The sequence below is a fragment of the Artemia sp. Qi Xiang Cuo genome, chromosome 15 (assembly GCF_049724085.1).
Source record: "Artemia sp. Qi Xiang Cuo chromosome 15, ASM4972408v1, whole genome shotgun sequence".
Taxonomy (NCBI): Eukaryota; Metazoa; Arthropoda; class Branchiopoda; order Anostraca; family Artemiidae; genus Artemia; species Artemia sp. Qi Xiang Cuo.
The window spans coordinates 33,280,608-33,295,200 of NC_142808.1; the positions used below are offsets into that span (position 1 = coordinate 33,280,608).

Genomic DNA, 14,593 nt, shown 5'->3' on the forward strand with positions numbered 1-14,593 from the left:
AGGTTTTATACGAAAAAGAAAAAAAGAAACAAACAAATTATTAAATGCTACACATAAACATTACTTACTTTTTAAAAGCCCCATCCGAAATGTCAGTATAGCTCAAATCCAAATGCTTCAAATTTATTGTTAAAGTCAGGATGTTGCTTAATTGACTGTTACGAAGCCCTTTGCAACAAGCCAAAGAAATTTTTTTAATCCCAGTACCAATGGTACCCAAGAATCCAGGAAGAATGCTGAAAAAAAAAATTGAAAGGAAATCAATACTAGTTCGACATATTTGTGAAGAAAGTATTCAACCCCTTTAAGTCTCAAATTAATAAAATATATATAATAAACTACATAATAATATATAATAATAAATAATAAACAATAAACAATATATAATAATAAACAATACGATATTGTTGTGCGTAAACCGACAAGTTGTATCTCTCGGTTTCACATTATACGAGCTAGCCAAAGTAAAGGATTTAAGGACCTCTTGGCCAACAAAAACCTTCTTTGCATAATTTTTCTCACTCCTCTCCTTACTGTATTTATCAATTCAGCCCCTCAGCCTCGAAAATGGCCTTTATTTAGATCAGGTGGTGCTCAGGCCTTCACAACGGCAACAAACAAACTTCCTCACTACGGTCGGCACCTCATGCCTCCTTTATAAATCTTATACACTAGACATCTTAGACATGTTAGACGATTTTTCGGAGTTTTCTTCAAAAATCATGGAGCAGATTTTGGCATATCCTTCATAAATTATCCCACATTGAAGCTGAAGAAAAAAAAAACTAATTTTGAATAAAATTCTGCAACGTATGCATTTATGAGAGTCCACTTGTGAATTGCCTTATTTGGACGGGAAGGGAAGAAGCGAAAGTTTTTCAATCTATAATTTAAATTTATGATACTATATATATATGTGGGTTGTTTTATAAAGGTTGCTACATTTTAATTGCAGAAATTTTGGCTTTTTCAACTGAATTTCCCCCTTCCATTCATGGTCAATTTCCTTGATAGTTTTAAGATAGCTTACACAAAATTTTGCACTATCTCTGCATTACACAGTGTGTTGTTACTCTCCAAGCGATAGATAGCTGTGGGCAGGGTTTGTTTTTTTAGGGGGGGGGTGGAGACGTCCCCTAGTGAACAAATTTATGGGCAACTAAAAAACATTATTTTCACATAGTGCTCACTCAATTAACACCCACCAAACTTTCAAATTATAAATATGCGTTTTTTATTAAGCTATTGGTAGTTTATTTCGCGTAAATTTTTCGGCGTTTTTTCAAAAATGTTGGAACAGGTCTTGGCATATCCTTCATAAATTATCCCACATTGAAGCTTAAGAAAAAACTAAATTTGAATAAAATTCTGCAACGTATACATTTATGAGAGTCCACTTGTGAATTTCCTTATTTGGACGGGAAGGGAAGAAGTGAAAATTTTTCAATCTATAATCTGAAATTTATCTCAACCTACTAGTTATAACCTATATATCTGGAGGGAGCCGGCGTTTAACCCGCCCTCCGGAAAATAGCCCCAATTAAAATAATCCCCCTGCGGAACAGCCTCCCTCCCACGCGGCTGGTTGGTCTCCATTCACTTTCAGCTTATAAAAAATAACTGATTCTCAATTTCTGACGTAATGGACACCCTGCGAAGTTTCTGAGACCATGAAGTAGAGATGAGGATGAAGAAGGGGCAGTCCTCCTTATCTAGGGAATAAATTCTTCTCATTTTAAAGTTACTCTTTTCTTTCATAATAACAGCGTAGACCAGAAATGTCCCCAGAAAGCAAGAGGGATTAAATATCAATCTCGCATTTTTTATGTTTTTTTAGTGTTTTTTGTAGCCCCCCCCCCCCCGAGAAAATAGCCCCCTCCCACCAAACAAAAGTCCTAGATACTGCCCTGGGGATTATAAATCAGTTTCTGCCTCCACCCTCCCCTCGTCGCTCCCTTAGAACTAATTCTGTATTTATCTGAATGTTCAATGAGAGTTGGGATGTTTTGGCAATAAAAAACACCCTTTGAGGCATCTCCCTCCCTCCCTAATAGCAAAACTATCAGAGAACCCCATTGTACAGGTTTAAAGCCCTTATATACAAATGCCTGAAATTGTAAAACAACAGGGAATTTACCTAAGACAGTGAAATTTGTTTAGATCTTAAAAAAAATCCGTATAGGAGTTGGACTGCCCCTTCCTCATCTCCACCTCCGCCTCATGGTCGTAGAAACTTTGGAAGATGCTCATTCAATCAATTGAGAGTTCTGGTCCGTTTTTTATGAGTCAAAAGTGATTGGAGACCAACCAGCCACGGGGAGGGGGTATTTTCCGCGGGGGGAGGAAAATAAGATTTACTACAACTAAGATTTTACATCTTAGTTGTATCCACCATCTTTACTAAAAATACCAACTAGGTAGTTGACGCCTGCCCCCTGGTTCATTGTTCTCGGTACCTTATCTAGTCTCTTCATTTATCCATAATTTGAGTCTTCCTAACTCTAATTTTTAACCAAAACCTCTAAAAATCCATTCCTAATGATAATATTTTTACATATGATACTCAAATCACCTGCGTAACCAAAGTCTCGAATATTTTTATTTCCCAAATCAATGCCCTGTTCTCCCTTGCCCTTTGCTGTATTCTTCCCGGCAAAATCCATCAAATTAATGCATATAAACAAGGATGAAAAATAAAACAACTAAGCAGCTGATCCTGGACATTGGGAAGGAGAGAGGGGGATCTTGCAGCAATTTCGAAAGCCTGGTATGTTTGGGTAACGCTGTAAGGCTCAGTGGCGTCAATTAGGGGCAACATCTTTGACAGATTTTGAATAGTACCGTGTTATTTCTATTTCACAGCAGCTTTGTATTTTATAACCCAGTTTTAAGTACGTTTGCTCAATGCTGTTCAGTCCTTTTTGTATTTTCATTAAGAGAAACAATCGAAAAAAAAAAATCTTTGTTATCTCCCCTACATTTCCTTAAACATACACCATTAAGATAGTTTTAGCTAGTTTTCTTCTCATGGCGAACGCGAATTTCCACTCTTATCTGTTCCCCTGACTCTTTACCGCACCATTGCTATGGATACGAGGCAAGACTATAGAGAGGTACTTTGAGTTTTACCTCATTTCTCTGGCATTAGTGTAACCTTACTGAATGGGGAGAAAACATAAATTTTACCCTTTCAATTTTCTGACCTTGAAGTTCAACCACATTTTTCCACCTAACATCAAGGTAGGTAGACCATGTTTAGTTTTTCAGAACGACAAAATTGGTTATTTTTGAAAAAAACAAAACGTTTTCCATTATAATGTGTTTTTGTTTTGTTTTAGTGGATTCAATGTCAAAGTTAATGTATATTTTGGGTAGGTTCCACCCCATTCACAATGAGATTTTACTAATACCAAAATTTAGTTAGTGCTCAGATTTTTTATTGGTTTTCTGATTGGCTGAAAAACTCTATAAAAAATTCTGATTGGCTCAAATTAGCGTTAGCTAGATCTCTGTATTAGTAAATTCTCATTGTGAATAGGCCTTTAATGAACCTCAGTTTGGGGAAAGTTCATTTAAAAGCAACGTAAAGCAAGACCCACAACACTATTCGGCTCGCAATACTTACCTGGCCTGGCCCTACTTGAAATGTTCAATATTGTCGCTAGAAAAAAGACCACAGAAAAAAACACAAGAACCTAAAAAGAGTAGGATTCTTTTCAGTTCCGGGGCGTTGTCAAGTCACATTTATCAACCCTCACAATTAGCCTGGATCAACCATATGATAGTAATGGAAATTCAGGGAAGTTTCATTAGAACTATCTACTGTACCACCCAAAAAACTATTCAGCAGGCAATACATCTCCAGGCTGGCCTGCCTTAAAAAATCCAGCATTTTCACTTGATAAAATGTCATACAAAAGTTAAAAGAGCCTCAAAACAGTCGCGTTCTTTTCAATTTGGGCACAACGCCAAATCAAAAGTATCAACCCTCACAAAATAGTATCAGAAAATCAGAGAGTTACAATAAAACTATCTATTGTTCTATCCAAAATATCATTCGGCCCTCATTACGCCTCTCTTCTGGTCCTCCTTGAAAAGTCCAGAATTTTCACTTGATACAAGGTAACACAAAAGTAAAAAGAGCCTTAAAACAGTCGCATTCTTTTCAATTTGGGCACAAAGCCAAATTAAAAGTATCAACCCTCACAAAATAGTATAAAAAAATCAGAGATTTTCAATAACACTATCTATTCTTCCACCCAAAATATCATTCGGCCCTCATTACGCCTCTCTTCCGGTCCTCCTTGAAAATTCCATAATTTTCACTTGATACAAGGTAGCACAAAAGTAAAAAGAGCCTCTTAACAGTAGCGTTCTTTTCAATTTGGGAACAAAGCCAAATCAAAAGTATCAACCCTCACAAAATAGTAACAGAAAATCAGAGAGTTTCAATAGAACTATCTATTGTTCCACCCAAAATATCATTCGGCCCTTATTACGCCTCTCTTCTGGTCCTCCTTGAAAAGTCCAGAATTTTCACTTGGTAAAAGGTAGCAAAAAAGTAAAAAGAGTCTCTTAACAGTCGCATTCTTTTCAATTTGGGCACAAAGCCAAATTAAAATTATCAACCCTCACAAAATATTATCAAAAAATGAGAGTTTCAATAAAACTATGTATTCTTCCACCCAAAATATCATTCGGCCCTCATTACGCCTCTCTTCTGGACCTCCTTGAAAATTCCAAAATTTTCACTTGATACAAGGTAGCACAAAAGTAAAAAGAGCCTCTTAACAGTAGCGTTCTTTTCAATTTGGGAACAAAGCCAAATCAAAAGTATCAACCCTCACAAAATAGTAACAGAAAATCAGAGAGTTTCAATAGAACTATCTATTGTTCCACCCAAAATATCATTCGGCCCTTATTACCCCTCTCTTCTGGTCCTCCTTGAAAAGTCCAGAATTTTCACTTGGTAAAAGGTAGCACAAAAGTAAAAAGAGTCTCTTAACAGTCGCATTCTTTTCAATTTGGGCACAAAGCCAAATTAAAATTATCAACCCTCACAAAATATTGTCAAAAAATTAGAGTTTCAATAAAACTATGTATTCTTCCACCCAAAATATCATTCGGCCCTCATTACGCCTCTCTTCTGGACCTCCTTGAAAATTCCAAAATTTTCACTTGATACAAGGTAGCACAAAAGTAAAAAGAGCCTCTTAACAGTAGCGTTCTTTTCAATTTGGGAACAAAGCCAAATCAAAAGTATCAACCCTCACAAAATAGTAACAGAAAATCAGAGAGTTTCAATAGAACTATCTATTGTTCCACCCAAAATATCATTCGGCCCTTATTACGCCTCTCTTCTGGTCCTCCTTGAAAAGTCCAGAATTTTCACTTGGTAAAAGGTCGCACAAAATTAAAAAAGCCTCAAAACAGTCGAATCCTTTTCAATTCTAAACCAGGGTCAAGTCCCATTTATCAACCCTCTGAGTAGCCTTGGCTACTTGTGAGATACATTTAAACCAAATCCATTATTTTAATGGCTTATGTCAGGTGCAAACCATATCTAACACCCAACCAAATATTAAAAAATTGGAAGGCCACCGAAATTTCGCAACGATGGGTAAGTAATGCATCGACACTGTGAATCCGCATCTCCCTCTGACACCGAGAATGAAAGTTAAATATATAGTAATAGGCCAATCTTATCCGACTCTTTACCACAATACTACACGTCAAACGAGATTTTTACCGTAGTATTTCAACATACCACCCAGCCCACTTCTCTACTATAATTAACCTTTGCCAAGCATTGCAATTTTCAAAGGTCATTTGAAATTCTTTGCTTCCATCATTGTCAACACAACTGAAAACCCTTCCGAATCTAGTCTTTTGTCCATCTACACTTAAGAAAACGAATATTGGGCTAGCTTAGTTTACACACAAACACACACACACCGTGAGCAAATTTTTGGGTTTTATAACAATAATTATGAGCTGGGACTCTACAAATTCTATTTCTAGGAGGCGGAACCGGTACCCCTCATTTTTGAGCAAATTGTCAGTATTTTTTCCTTTCCATAAAAGTACTTTCTTTTTAGACCTGTTTAAACAGCCACATATTTATTTGTTACTTTATCTTTTTCATCAAACATGGGTAAAAGTTAAAAACCTGCACTGAAGGATCACATTGGTGCTTATGTAAGTATTTTATTATTTTAAGGAATGAAAACTATTTTAATTTCCAAGAAATTAAAAATAGAATATTTGGCTCGAGAACCAGGCTGAAAATTGCTGATCTCTTCTAATACTTGAATAATTGGGGCATTATAAAACGCCCTCTTGAGATTTCTTTGGTCCTGTTCGAGCGTCTAACGAGATCAGAAAGTGCAATCTTTGAGAATACGTGTATACTTTGTGTGAAAATTTTATTGATTTTCTACAATGAGCATTGAACAGGTAATGGATTAAAATACAAAATTTTTCTAAAACAATAATGAGTAATAAGTTTGGCCTATGAAATTGCTGCAGCATAATGAGGGGAAGATCTACTTTGTGGTTATAAAACTTGCATAAAAGCCACACTGCGGGGCAGTTTTTTTCTATTTTATTCAAAATGTTTAGAAATAAAGTTGAGACAGAAAAAGAAAATAAGTCATTTTTTATCTACTTTAGAACGATAGGTTCTTTAAAAAACAGGCGAATGAGTGAAAAAGCAGTCACGGTGAAAACCCAAGAATTTAAAATAGGGACAAAAATTTCTGAAAAAATGAATAAATTCAAGGTTAGAGAAGAAGTTACTAAAAGTGACTCAAAACTAACTTTTTGCTCTAGCTGGCATTGTCATAATAGCTGGAAGGACAGAAAAGTAACTTGGAATTTACTTTTGTACCAACTTTCATTGAAGATAATAAAGAGACATCTCTGGACACGTAAATCTGCATCATCTTGAATATTACTGTCAGATTGAAACATGCTGAAAAAAATCACTGAAGCGAAAGTGAGATGGAATACAACTGAAAATTATGAGATTATGTCCTTAAAAGACTAATAAGCCCTTAGTTACTTTACACCTGTTCCTGGTGGATACTAATTTTAAACAACTTCTGAAATTAATGTAAAGTTACTATGGTTTGCAACCTGGGATGTACCCTAAGTAAATATTTGTACTGTTTCATTTCCTTCTTTTGTATTCCTACTAATTTGTAAGGTATTGCAGATTAATATACTACCTAGAGAAAACTTCCTAATTAATCGATAAATGTTCATTTCTTACCATACAACATATTTTTTAAATATTTAGTTTTACCGGTTTTCTCTTATTTTTGTATTGTTTTTTATCTAACAGCGTTAGGAAAATTCATGTGGCAAAAATAATTCTGTAAAAACCATCGTTCAATAGAATTGTTGGCCAGACTAAATTACAATATAACTGTAACAGCTTAGGTTGAGTTGTTTGAGTAATATTCGACTTTAATATAAGGAAGGCAAAATCAAATTTTAGCGAGAGGCTGGTAAAAATGAAAATATAGTTTTTTCACTAATTAGCCATTTTACTGCTGAATTTCAACAAAAATACTGTATTACTTCATATTTAGTCTATCTTTGAATACTGAGGGGGGATACGTTCATTGAAGCCCTCTCTGGTTTATCGTCATTCAGACATATTGGGTGAAAACCCAATTAGCAAATTTTTATTTTTGAGCTTCAAGACGCATACCGATGATTTGCTCATCATCTATGTTGATTAAATTGTATAGCTATCAATCAAAATTTAAGCATTTGGACTTAGTAAGATTGAAACTATATTAGAAGCTCACTTGCCGACACTAATCTCTATCGGACAATTCATCTTGCGGTAAATTATATGCTGCAGTTATTGGACACTTAAACAAAAATTTTAGTACTTATCTGTTAGCCAGTACACACTCAAAAATTTGGATCTACAGGTACGGGGTTGAAACAACTCAGACATTGACAGATAGATAGGATATATATAATGGGCTGTATATTTGCACATTAGGGGGATGGGGTTAAGTATAGCGAGGTTGCATGCAAAATGGAACCTAACCAAAATACCAACTAAACATTTATTAAAAAATACAGCTACAATATAGTTTTCCACTGAGCCGAAGCTAATTACCTCCATATACAAACAGCAATAAACCGGTTATTGTCTGATTTTATAGATCCAAATTCTCGAGTGTGTACTGGCTAACAGATAAGTACCAAAATTTACTATTTCAAAAAGAAATAATACATGATTTTTATTCTTATAAGGGTAAAATAATAACAAACATTTAAATTATAATGGAAAATAAGATGCTACAACTAATCCCTTACTTAACTTGACTTTTATTTAAAAAATAAACAAAAATATATACTATTACAGATATAAATCACTAGGCTAGGGAAAAATTTAAATTTTGCTAACACGTAGCGATTAACTACATAAACCTTTCCTAAAGGCATCTTAAATAAAAAAAAAAAAAAAATCCTACATAAATGTTCCTAGAAGCATCCTAGACTAACATCGCCAATTGATAGTCCGTTATTTGTCCAACATTGAGTAGCCTTAGAGACTTAAGGCAAGTACAGGGGTCTTTTACATTTTCACGTACTTCCCAATTATTTTTGCTCCTTTATTTTGTAGCATTTGCACGCGCTTGTAATTAGCATAAAACTTGCTGCTCCACACTACACATCCATATGATATATACGGGTAGATTACTGCAAAGTATATCGGTCGAAGAGTACGTTCCGGGAGAATATGCTTCAGTCTTCTGAAAATGCCAACTCCACGTGCAATTTTGGCGGAAATATTGTCGCTATGATGCTTCCACGAAAGATTAAAATCAATATGGAAGCCAAGGTACCGTAATGATTTATCTTGTACAACAGGCTAAAGACGATGAGACTACATCATTTAAAACGACTTTAAGGACCTTCCGTAAAGATAGCTCTCAAACCATCTTAAACAAACTCTATTCATTCCAAGACTTCTCATTCGATGTAGCAACCCTTAGCAGTCAACCGTGTAAAACGCTTTTCTAATGTCAATGAAAATAGACATAGGTACGTTACCAGAGTTTAATGCACAGTTAAAACATTGAATCAGATGCTGTAAGGCTTGCGTCGTGGAATGACCCTTACGAAACCCAAACTGTGTCTGACTCAAAAGCCTATTCATCTGAAGGAAATTATAGAGCCGTTTCTGTACCACTTTCTCCAGTATTTTTAAGATATGTAGAATTGTCGGACGTCATTAATACTATTGCAGTTTCATTTCATTATATTTATTGCTAAAGCTAAATTGCACCTCAGAGCCAATATTCGAGAAAGATTTAGCAAACTTATTTACAATTTCAGTTGAATCACCACGATTACATCCTTCCAAATTAATGTGTGCCGTCGCCTCTTTTTCCTTACCACTCGTGACCGTTACCACTCCTTACCACGTCTACAACTACTACTACTAACAACTCACCGCAGCAACAAGCCCCCTGAGGCCAACACAGCTACGCACGCTCCTCCTCCATCTCAATCTATTAAAAGCCTCCCTTTTTACACCCTCCCACGAAGTTCCCATTTCCTTTAAATCTTTCTTTATGACGTCCTCTCACCCTAGACGAGGACGACCTGCTTTCCGTTTAGCTCTAGACGGTTGGCAGAAAAGAACGATCTTCGGCAATATGTCATCCTTCATCCGCACAACGTGCCCTAGCCATCTCAACCTTTCTTTCATTAAAGCCCTAGAAAGCGGTATTGAACCACATTTTTCGCACAGCCTACTGTTTGAAATACGGTCAGTCAGCCGGGTACCCAGAGCAATCCTTAAGCAATTTCTCTGGAAAACATCTAGCAAATCTTCATCCGCTTTTCGAAGCACCCATGCTTCAGAGTCATATTTGTCTACTGTCATCACTGTAGCTTCTAATATTCTAATCTTGGTTTGCAGACTTATCTTCCTATTCTTCCAAACTTTTTTTTAATTGTGAAAAAACACCCTGAGCCTTGGCTATTCTACTTTTAACATTTTCACAGCTCCCACCATCTTTACTAAAAATACTAGCATAGTAAGTGAAGTTGCCCACTTGATCAATCCTTTCATTACCCAACGTCATATTTTTATCTTCACTTATTTCCAGCCTTAGTGACTTAGTCTTCTTATCATTAATTTTAAAACCTATTCTGACACCCTGAACTCACAAAACCTCTAAAAGTTCATTCATTTTGCCCACACTTTCCTCTAGGATGCTTAAATCTTCAGCGTAATCTAAGTTCAGGAGACTTTTTTCTCCCCATTTGATTCTGTGGTCTCCCATTGCCTTTCCTGTGCTCCTGAATACAAAGTCCATCAAAATAATCCATATAAAGGGGATAGAAGACAACCCTGCTTAACTCCTGATTTAATAAAAAGCAAGCTGCTAACCTCATTTCCTACCTTAACCGCAGCAGTGTTATTCTTGTACATAGCACTAATCACTTTAATGTATTTGTCTGGCATACCATACAAGGATAAAACCTTTGCTAAAGCTCTTCCATCAACAGAATCGAACGCTTGCTCATAATCTATAAAACTAAGTACCAAAGGTGTTTGACAACTCAGGCACTTCTCAGTTATTAACTTAAGAGTGAACATTTGATCGAAGCATCCTCTACCTTTTCTGAAACTATTCTGCTCTTTCCTTAAAACATTGTGTTCGGCATCTCTCAGTTTAAAAATCGTTATATTACTAAGTAATTTAATACCTGCAGAGATCAGACAAATGGCTTAATAATTACCAAACTCACTTTTATCACCTTTCTTATAACGTGGCTTAATTAAAGTTTACCTAAAATCATTTGGTACTTCCCCTTTTTCAAAAATCATATTCATAATCTTCAATAACTTATTTCTAACCTCAGTGTCACCATATTTAAAAAACTCATTTCCTACACTATCAGCACCTGGAGCCAAATAATTTTTTATCCTGTTAGTACTGTCATTAATTCTTCCTCGCAAAACAAATCTTCCTTCACATTCAAGGTATTACAAACTTTTCATTTTCCTCTATATCTTTTCCTGCAACTCTGTCTCGGTTTAGCAAATTCTCAAAATGTTCTGCCCATCTATCTTTAATTCTTTCCTTATCGCTATTTGTGGCCCCATCCCTATCTTTAACTGGGCCAAGTCCGGATTGACTACTCCCTCTCAGCTTATTGACATGCCAGTACAGTATTTTACTTTTATGCCTTCTAGCTGCATCTTCCAGATCCTCGGCAATTTAATCCATGGCCTCCACTTCACACCGCCTTAGTTCATATTTTAATGTTCTCTCCACTTTCTTTACATTCCTTTTGTTTTCATATGATCTATTACTCGGATAATTCTTGTACAAGTCCTTTCTCTTTTCTATTAGACATAAAGCTTTTTCACTAATATTCTTAGCTGCAGTCCTAGCTTTCTTCCCTACAACACCTTCAGCAACTTCAGAAATTATTTTTCTAAAATTATTCCAACCATCTTCTACATTATCAAATTTTAAACTCTCAAGTTTAGTATTCAACTGTTCCTGGAAAGTTTCTCTCAAATTCTCATCCTGGAGTCTACCAAGATCATAACTTCCCGGGAGGTAGTTACCCTTCCGAAATTTGAGCTTTAAATCAACCCTTAGCACTGCCAGATGGTGATATTTACTTTTAACATCAACAACAGTACTCCTATATACCCTAGTATCCTATATTGATCCTCCTAGTCTTCGGTTTACTATAACATAATCAATAAGGTTTGCTGTCTTACCATCACGTGAATATCATGTTAACTTATGAGCCAATTTATGACCGAACACTGTGTTGCTTATAACTAGATTGTTATATCTACAAAATTGCAAAAGTCTGTATCCATTACCGTTTTCTTTTCCTACACCAAATTTACCTAGGCTAGGATACCATCTATCCCTATTTTCTACCGACCTGGATGTTAAAAATCTTCTAGTAAAAACATTATATTTCTGATCCCATTTAAAATATTCCATCGTTTCTTTCATATCACCTTTACTTTCCTCCGACTTATTTCCATAATAATCAGACATTGATTTTCTACTCATTTTTTTAACCTGATTTCTTTGCTTTGTAAATCAAATAAAAGACTCATCACTTTTGGAATCCAAATATGTTTCATAAAGCCGATTTCTTAATTCTATTAAATAAAAAAACAAGTTATTTTTAACTGAAAGTAAGGAATGACGTTGAAACTTAAAACGAACAGAAATTATTCCGTATATGAAAGGGGCTTTAAGTTTCAACGTCGTTCCTTACTTTCAGTTAAAAAAACTTGTATTTTTTATTTAATTTTTGAACGTTTTTGAATTAATGCAGGTTTTGATTTTGGCTCACTGTACATGAATAATTAAAAGAAAATTTGCACATTAATTTTACTTTTATTTTGTTAAATGGCTTTCTCGAAACATGTTTAATTTTATTTACGAACTTTTTTATTAGTAATAAATATACGTATATTAGAGGGTTCGCCCCCTAGTAAATACCTTGCCCTTTAAGCCAAAGTTCGAATTTTGTTCCAATTCTTTAAAAATGACCGCTTAATCACAAATGCCGTTAATTAGAATAAATAGCTCTTATGAAAGTACTAAAAAATCTTTGGCTTAAAGAGCGAGGTATTGACTAGGGGGTGAACCTAATCATATATATAATGTTTTCTGTCGTTTTAAGTATTGATGTTGCTCCTTACTTCCAGTTGAAAAACTTGTTTTTTTTATATATAATTTCTGACCTTTTTTTTTAAATAATATTGGAAAATCCGGCGCCCCCTTCATAGCAATGTCCCTTCCCCCATGAAAACTTCCTTCATGGAAAGATCCTCCCACATAACCCCCCCCCCCCCCCCCCACCACCACCAGAAAAAATCCCCCCTGAAGATGTCTGTAAACTTCCTAATAACCAATACTATATGTAAACATTGGGTAAAGTTCATAACTTTCATCCCTCCCCCCGGGACTTCGGGGGAAAGTTATCCAAAAAGACATAGTTATCATATTTTCGACCATGCTGAACAAAATGGCTATCTCAAAATTTTGATCGAGTGACTTTTGGAAAAAAATGAGCGTGGGAGGGGGCCTAGTTGCCCTCCATTTCTTGGTCACTTAAAAAGAACACTAGAACTTTTGATTTCCGTTCCAATGAGCCCTCCCACGATATTCTAGGACCACTGGGTCGATATGATCACCCCTGGGGAAAAACAACAAGTAAATACGCATCCGTGATCTTTCTTCCGACAAAAAATGCAAAATTCCACATTTTTGTAGATGGGGGCTTGAAACCTCTGCAGTAGGGTTCTCTGATACGCTGAATATGATGGTGTGATTTTCATTAAGGTTCTATAGCTTTTAGGGGGTCTTTCCCCCTTTTTACAAAATGAGCCAAATTTTCTCAGGCGCATAACTTTTAATGGGTAGGACTAAACTTGATGAAACTTGTATATTTGAAATCAGCATTAAAATTTTATTCTTTTGATGTATCTATTGCTATCAAATTCCGTTTTCTCGAGTTTTGGATACCATTGAGCCGGGTCGCTCCTTAGTTACAGTTCGTTACCACGAACTGTTTGATTTGGTCAATTATCTCCTCTGTTTTCCATGGTTTACGGGGAACAAGTTTCTTTGATTTAAAAACTTTTACTGGATACGTCCTTCTATAAATAGGGTTAACGACGTCCATCAGACAAATCAAGGCTTTAGTAGGGCAGTCTTTCTCTTCAAAGAATTGAATCCAGTCTATTACACTCACTTCCTCTGAAAATTTTAGGAGATTTTTTTTTTCGTCAACCGAAATTTAAGTTTTTTTTTCTGTACTCGTCTAACACTACAACAAATTGTAGCTGAGAGTGGCAGATGATCAGACCCAGGAAACATGATCCCATCGGAAAAATTTCGATTCAAATCAATTGAACGAACAAATACGCTGTCAATAATCGTTGCAGATTGACTCGTGATTCTCGTTGGAATATTGACGAGTGGATCTAAAAAACGAACTCTAAAAAACGAAATTTTGATAACAATAGATACATCAAAAGAATTGGCTTTCTATGCAGATTATAGATATATAACAATCATTTAGTTTAATCTTACCCATCAAAAACTACAAGCCTTATGAAATTTGCCTGATTTTGGAAAAAGGGGAGACATTTTTAATAAAAATCACACCATCAGACTGAGCATATAAGAGAGCTCTACTGTACAGGTTTCGAGCTCCTATCAACAAAAATCTAGAGTTCCACGGGATTTCAAGCCAGAAGAAAGATCACGGATGTGCGTTTATTTTTTTCCCCACGAGTGATCGTATGGAACCAATGGTCCTAGAAGATCGGGAGAGGGGCCATTAAATGAAAACCAAAATGGAGCCCCCTCACATACGGAATAATTTATGTTTGCTTTAAGTTTTAATGCTGCTCCTTACTTTCAGTTGAAAAAACATGTTTTTTCTTTATATAATAAGAGAAAAGAAAACCCAAAGAAACGAAGATGACGAAATCAAATAATAAAATGATCAAATTCTCTCTGGTCATTCTGTCCTTTATGCTTCATGTCTTTTCCCTATT

At 35.5% G+C, this 14,593-nt stretch overlaps 1 protein-coding gene across 1 annotated transcript in view; it reads right to left on the minus strand.

Moving 5' to 3' along the window:
- Positions 1-14,593, minus strand: part of LOC148943583 (F-box/LRR-repeat protein 5-like) — a 138,271-nt gene that overhangs the window by 83,788 nt on the left and 39,890 nt on the right. The window contains exon 6 of the mRNA XM_089100881.1: positions 69-236. Coding sequence (XP_088957007.1) covers positions 69-236 — 168 coding nt within the window. The remainder of the gene's footprint in view (positions 1-68; positions 237-14,593) is intronic.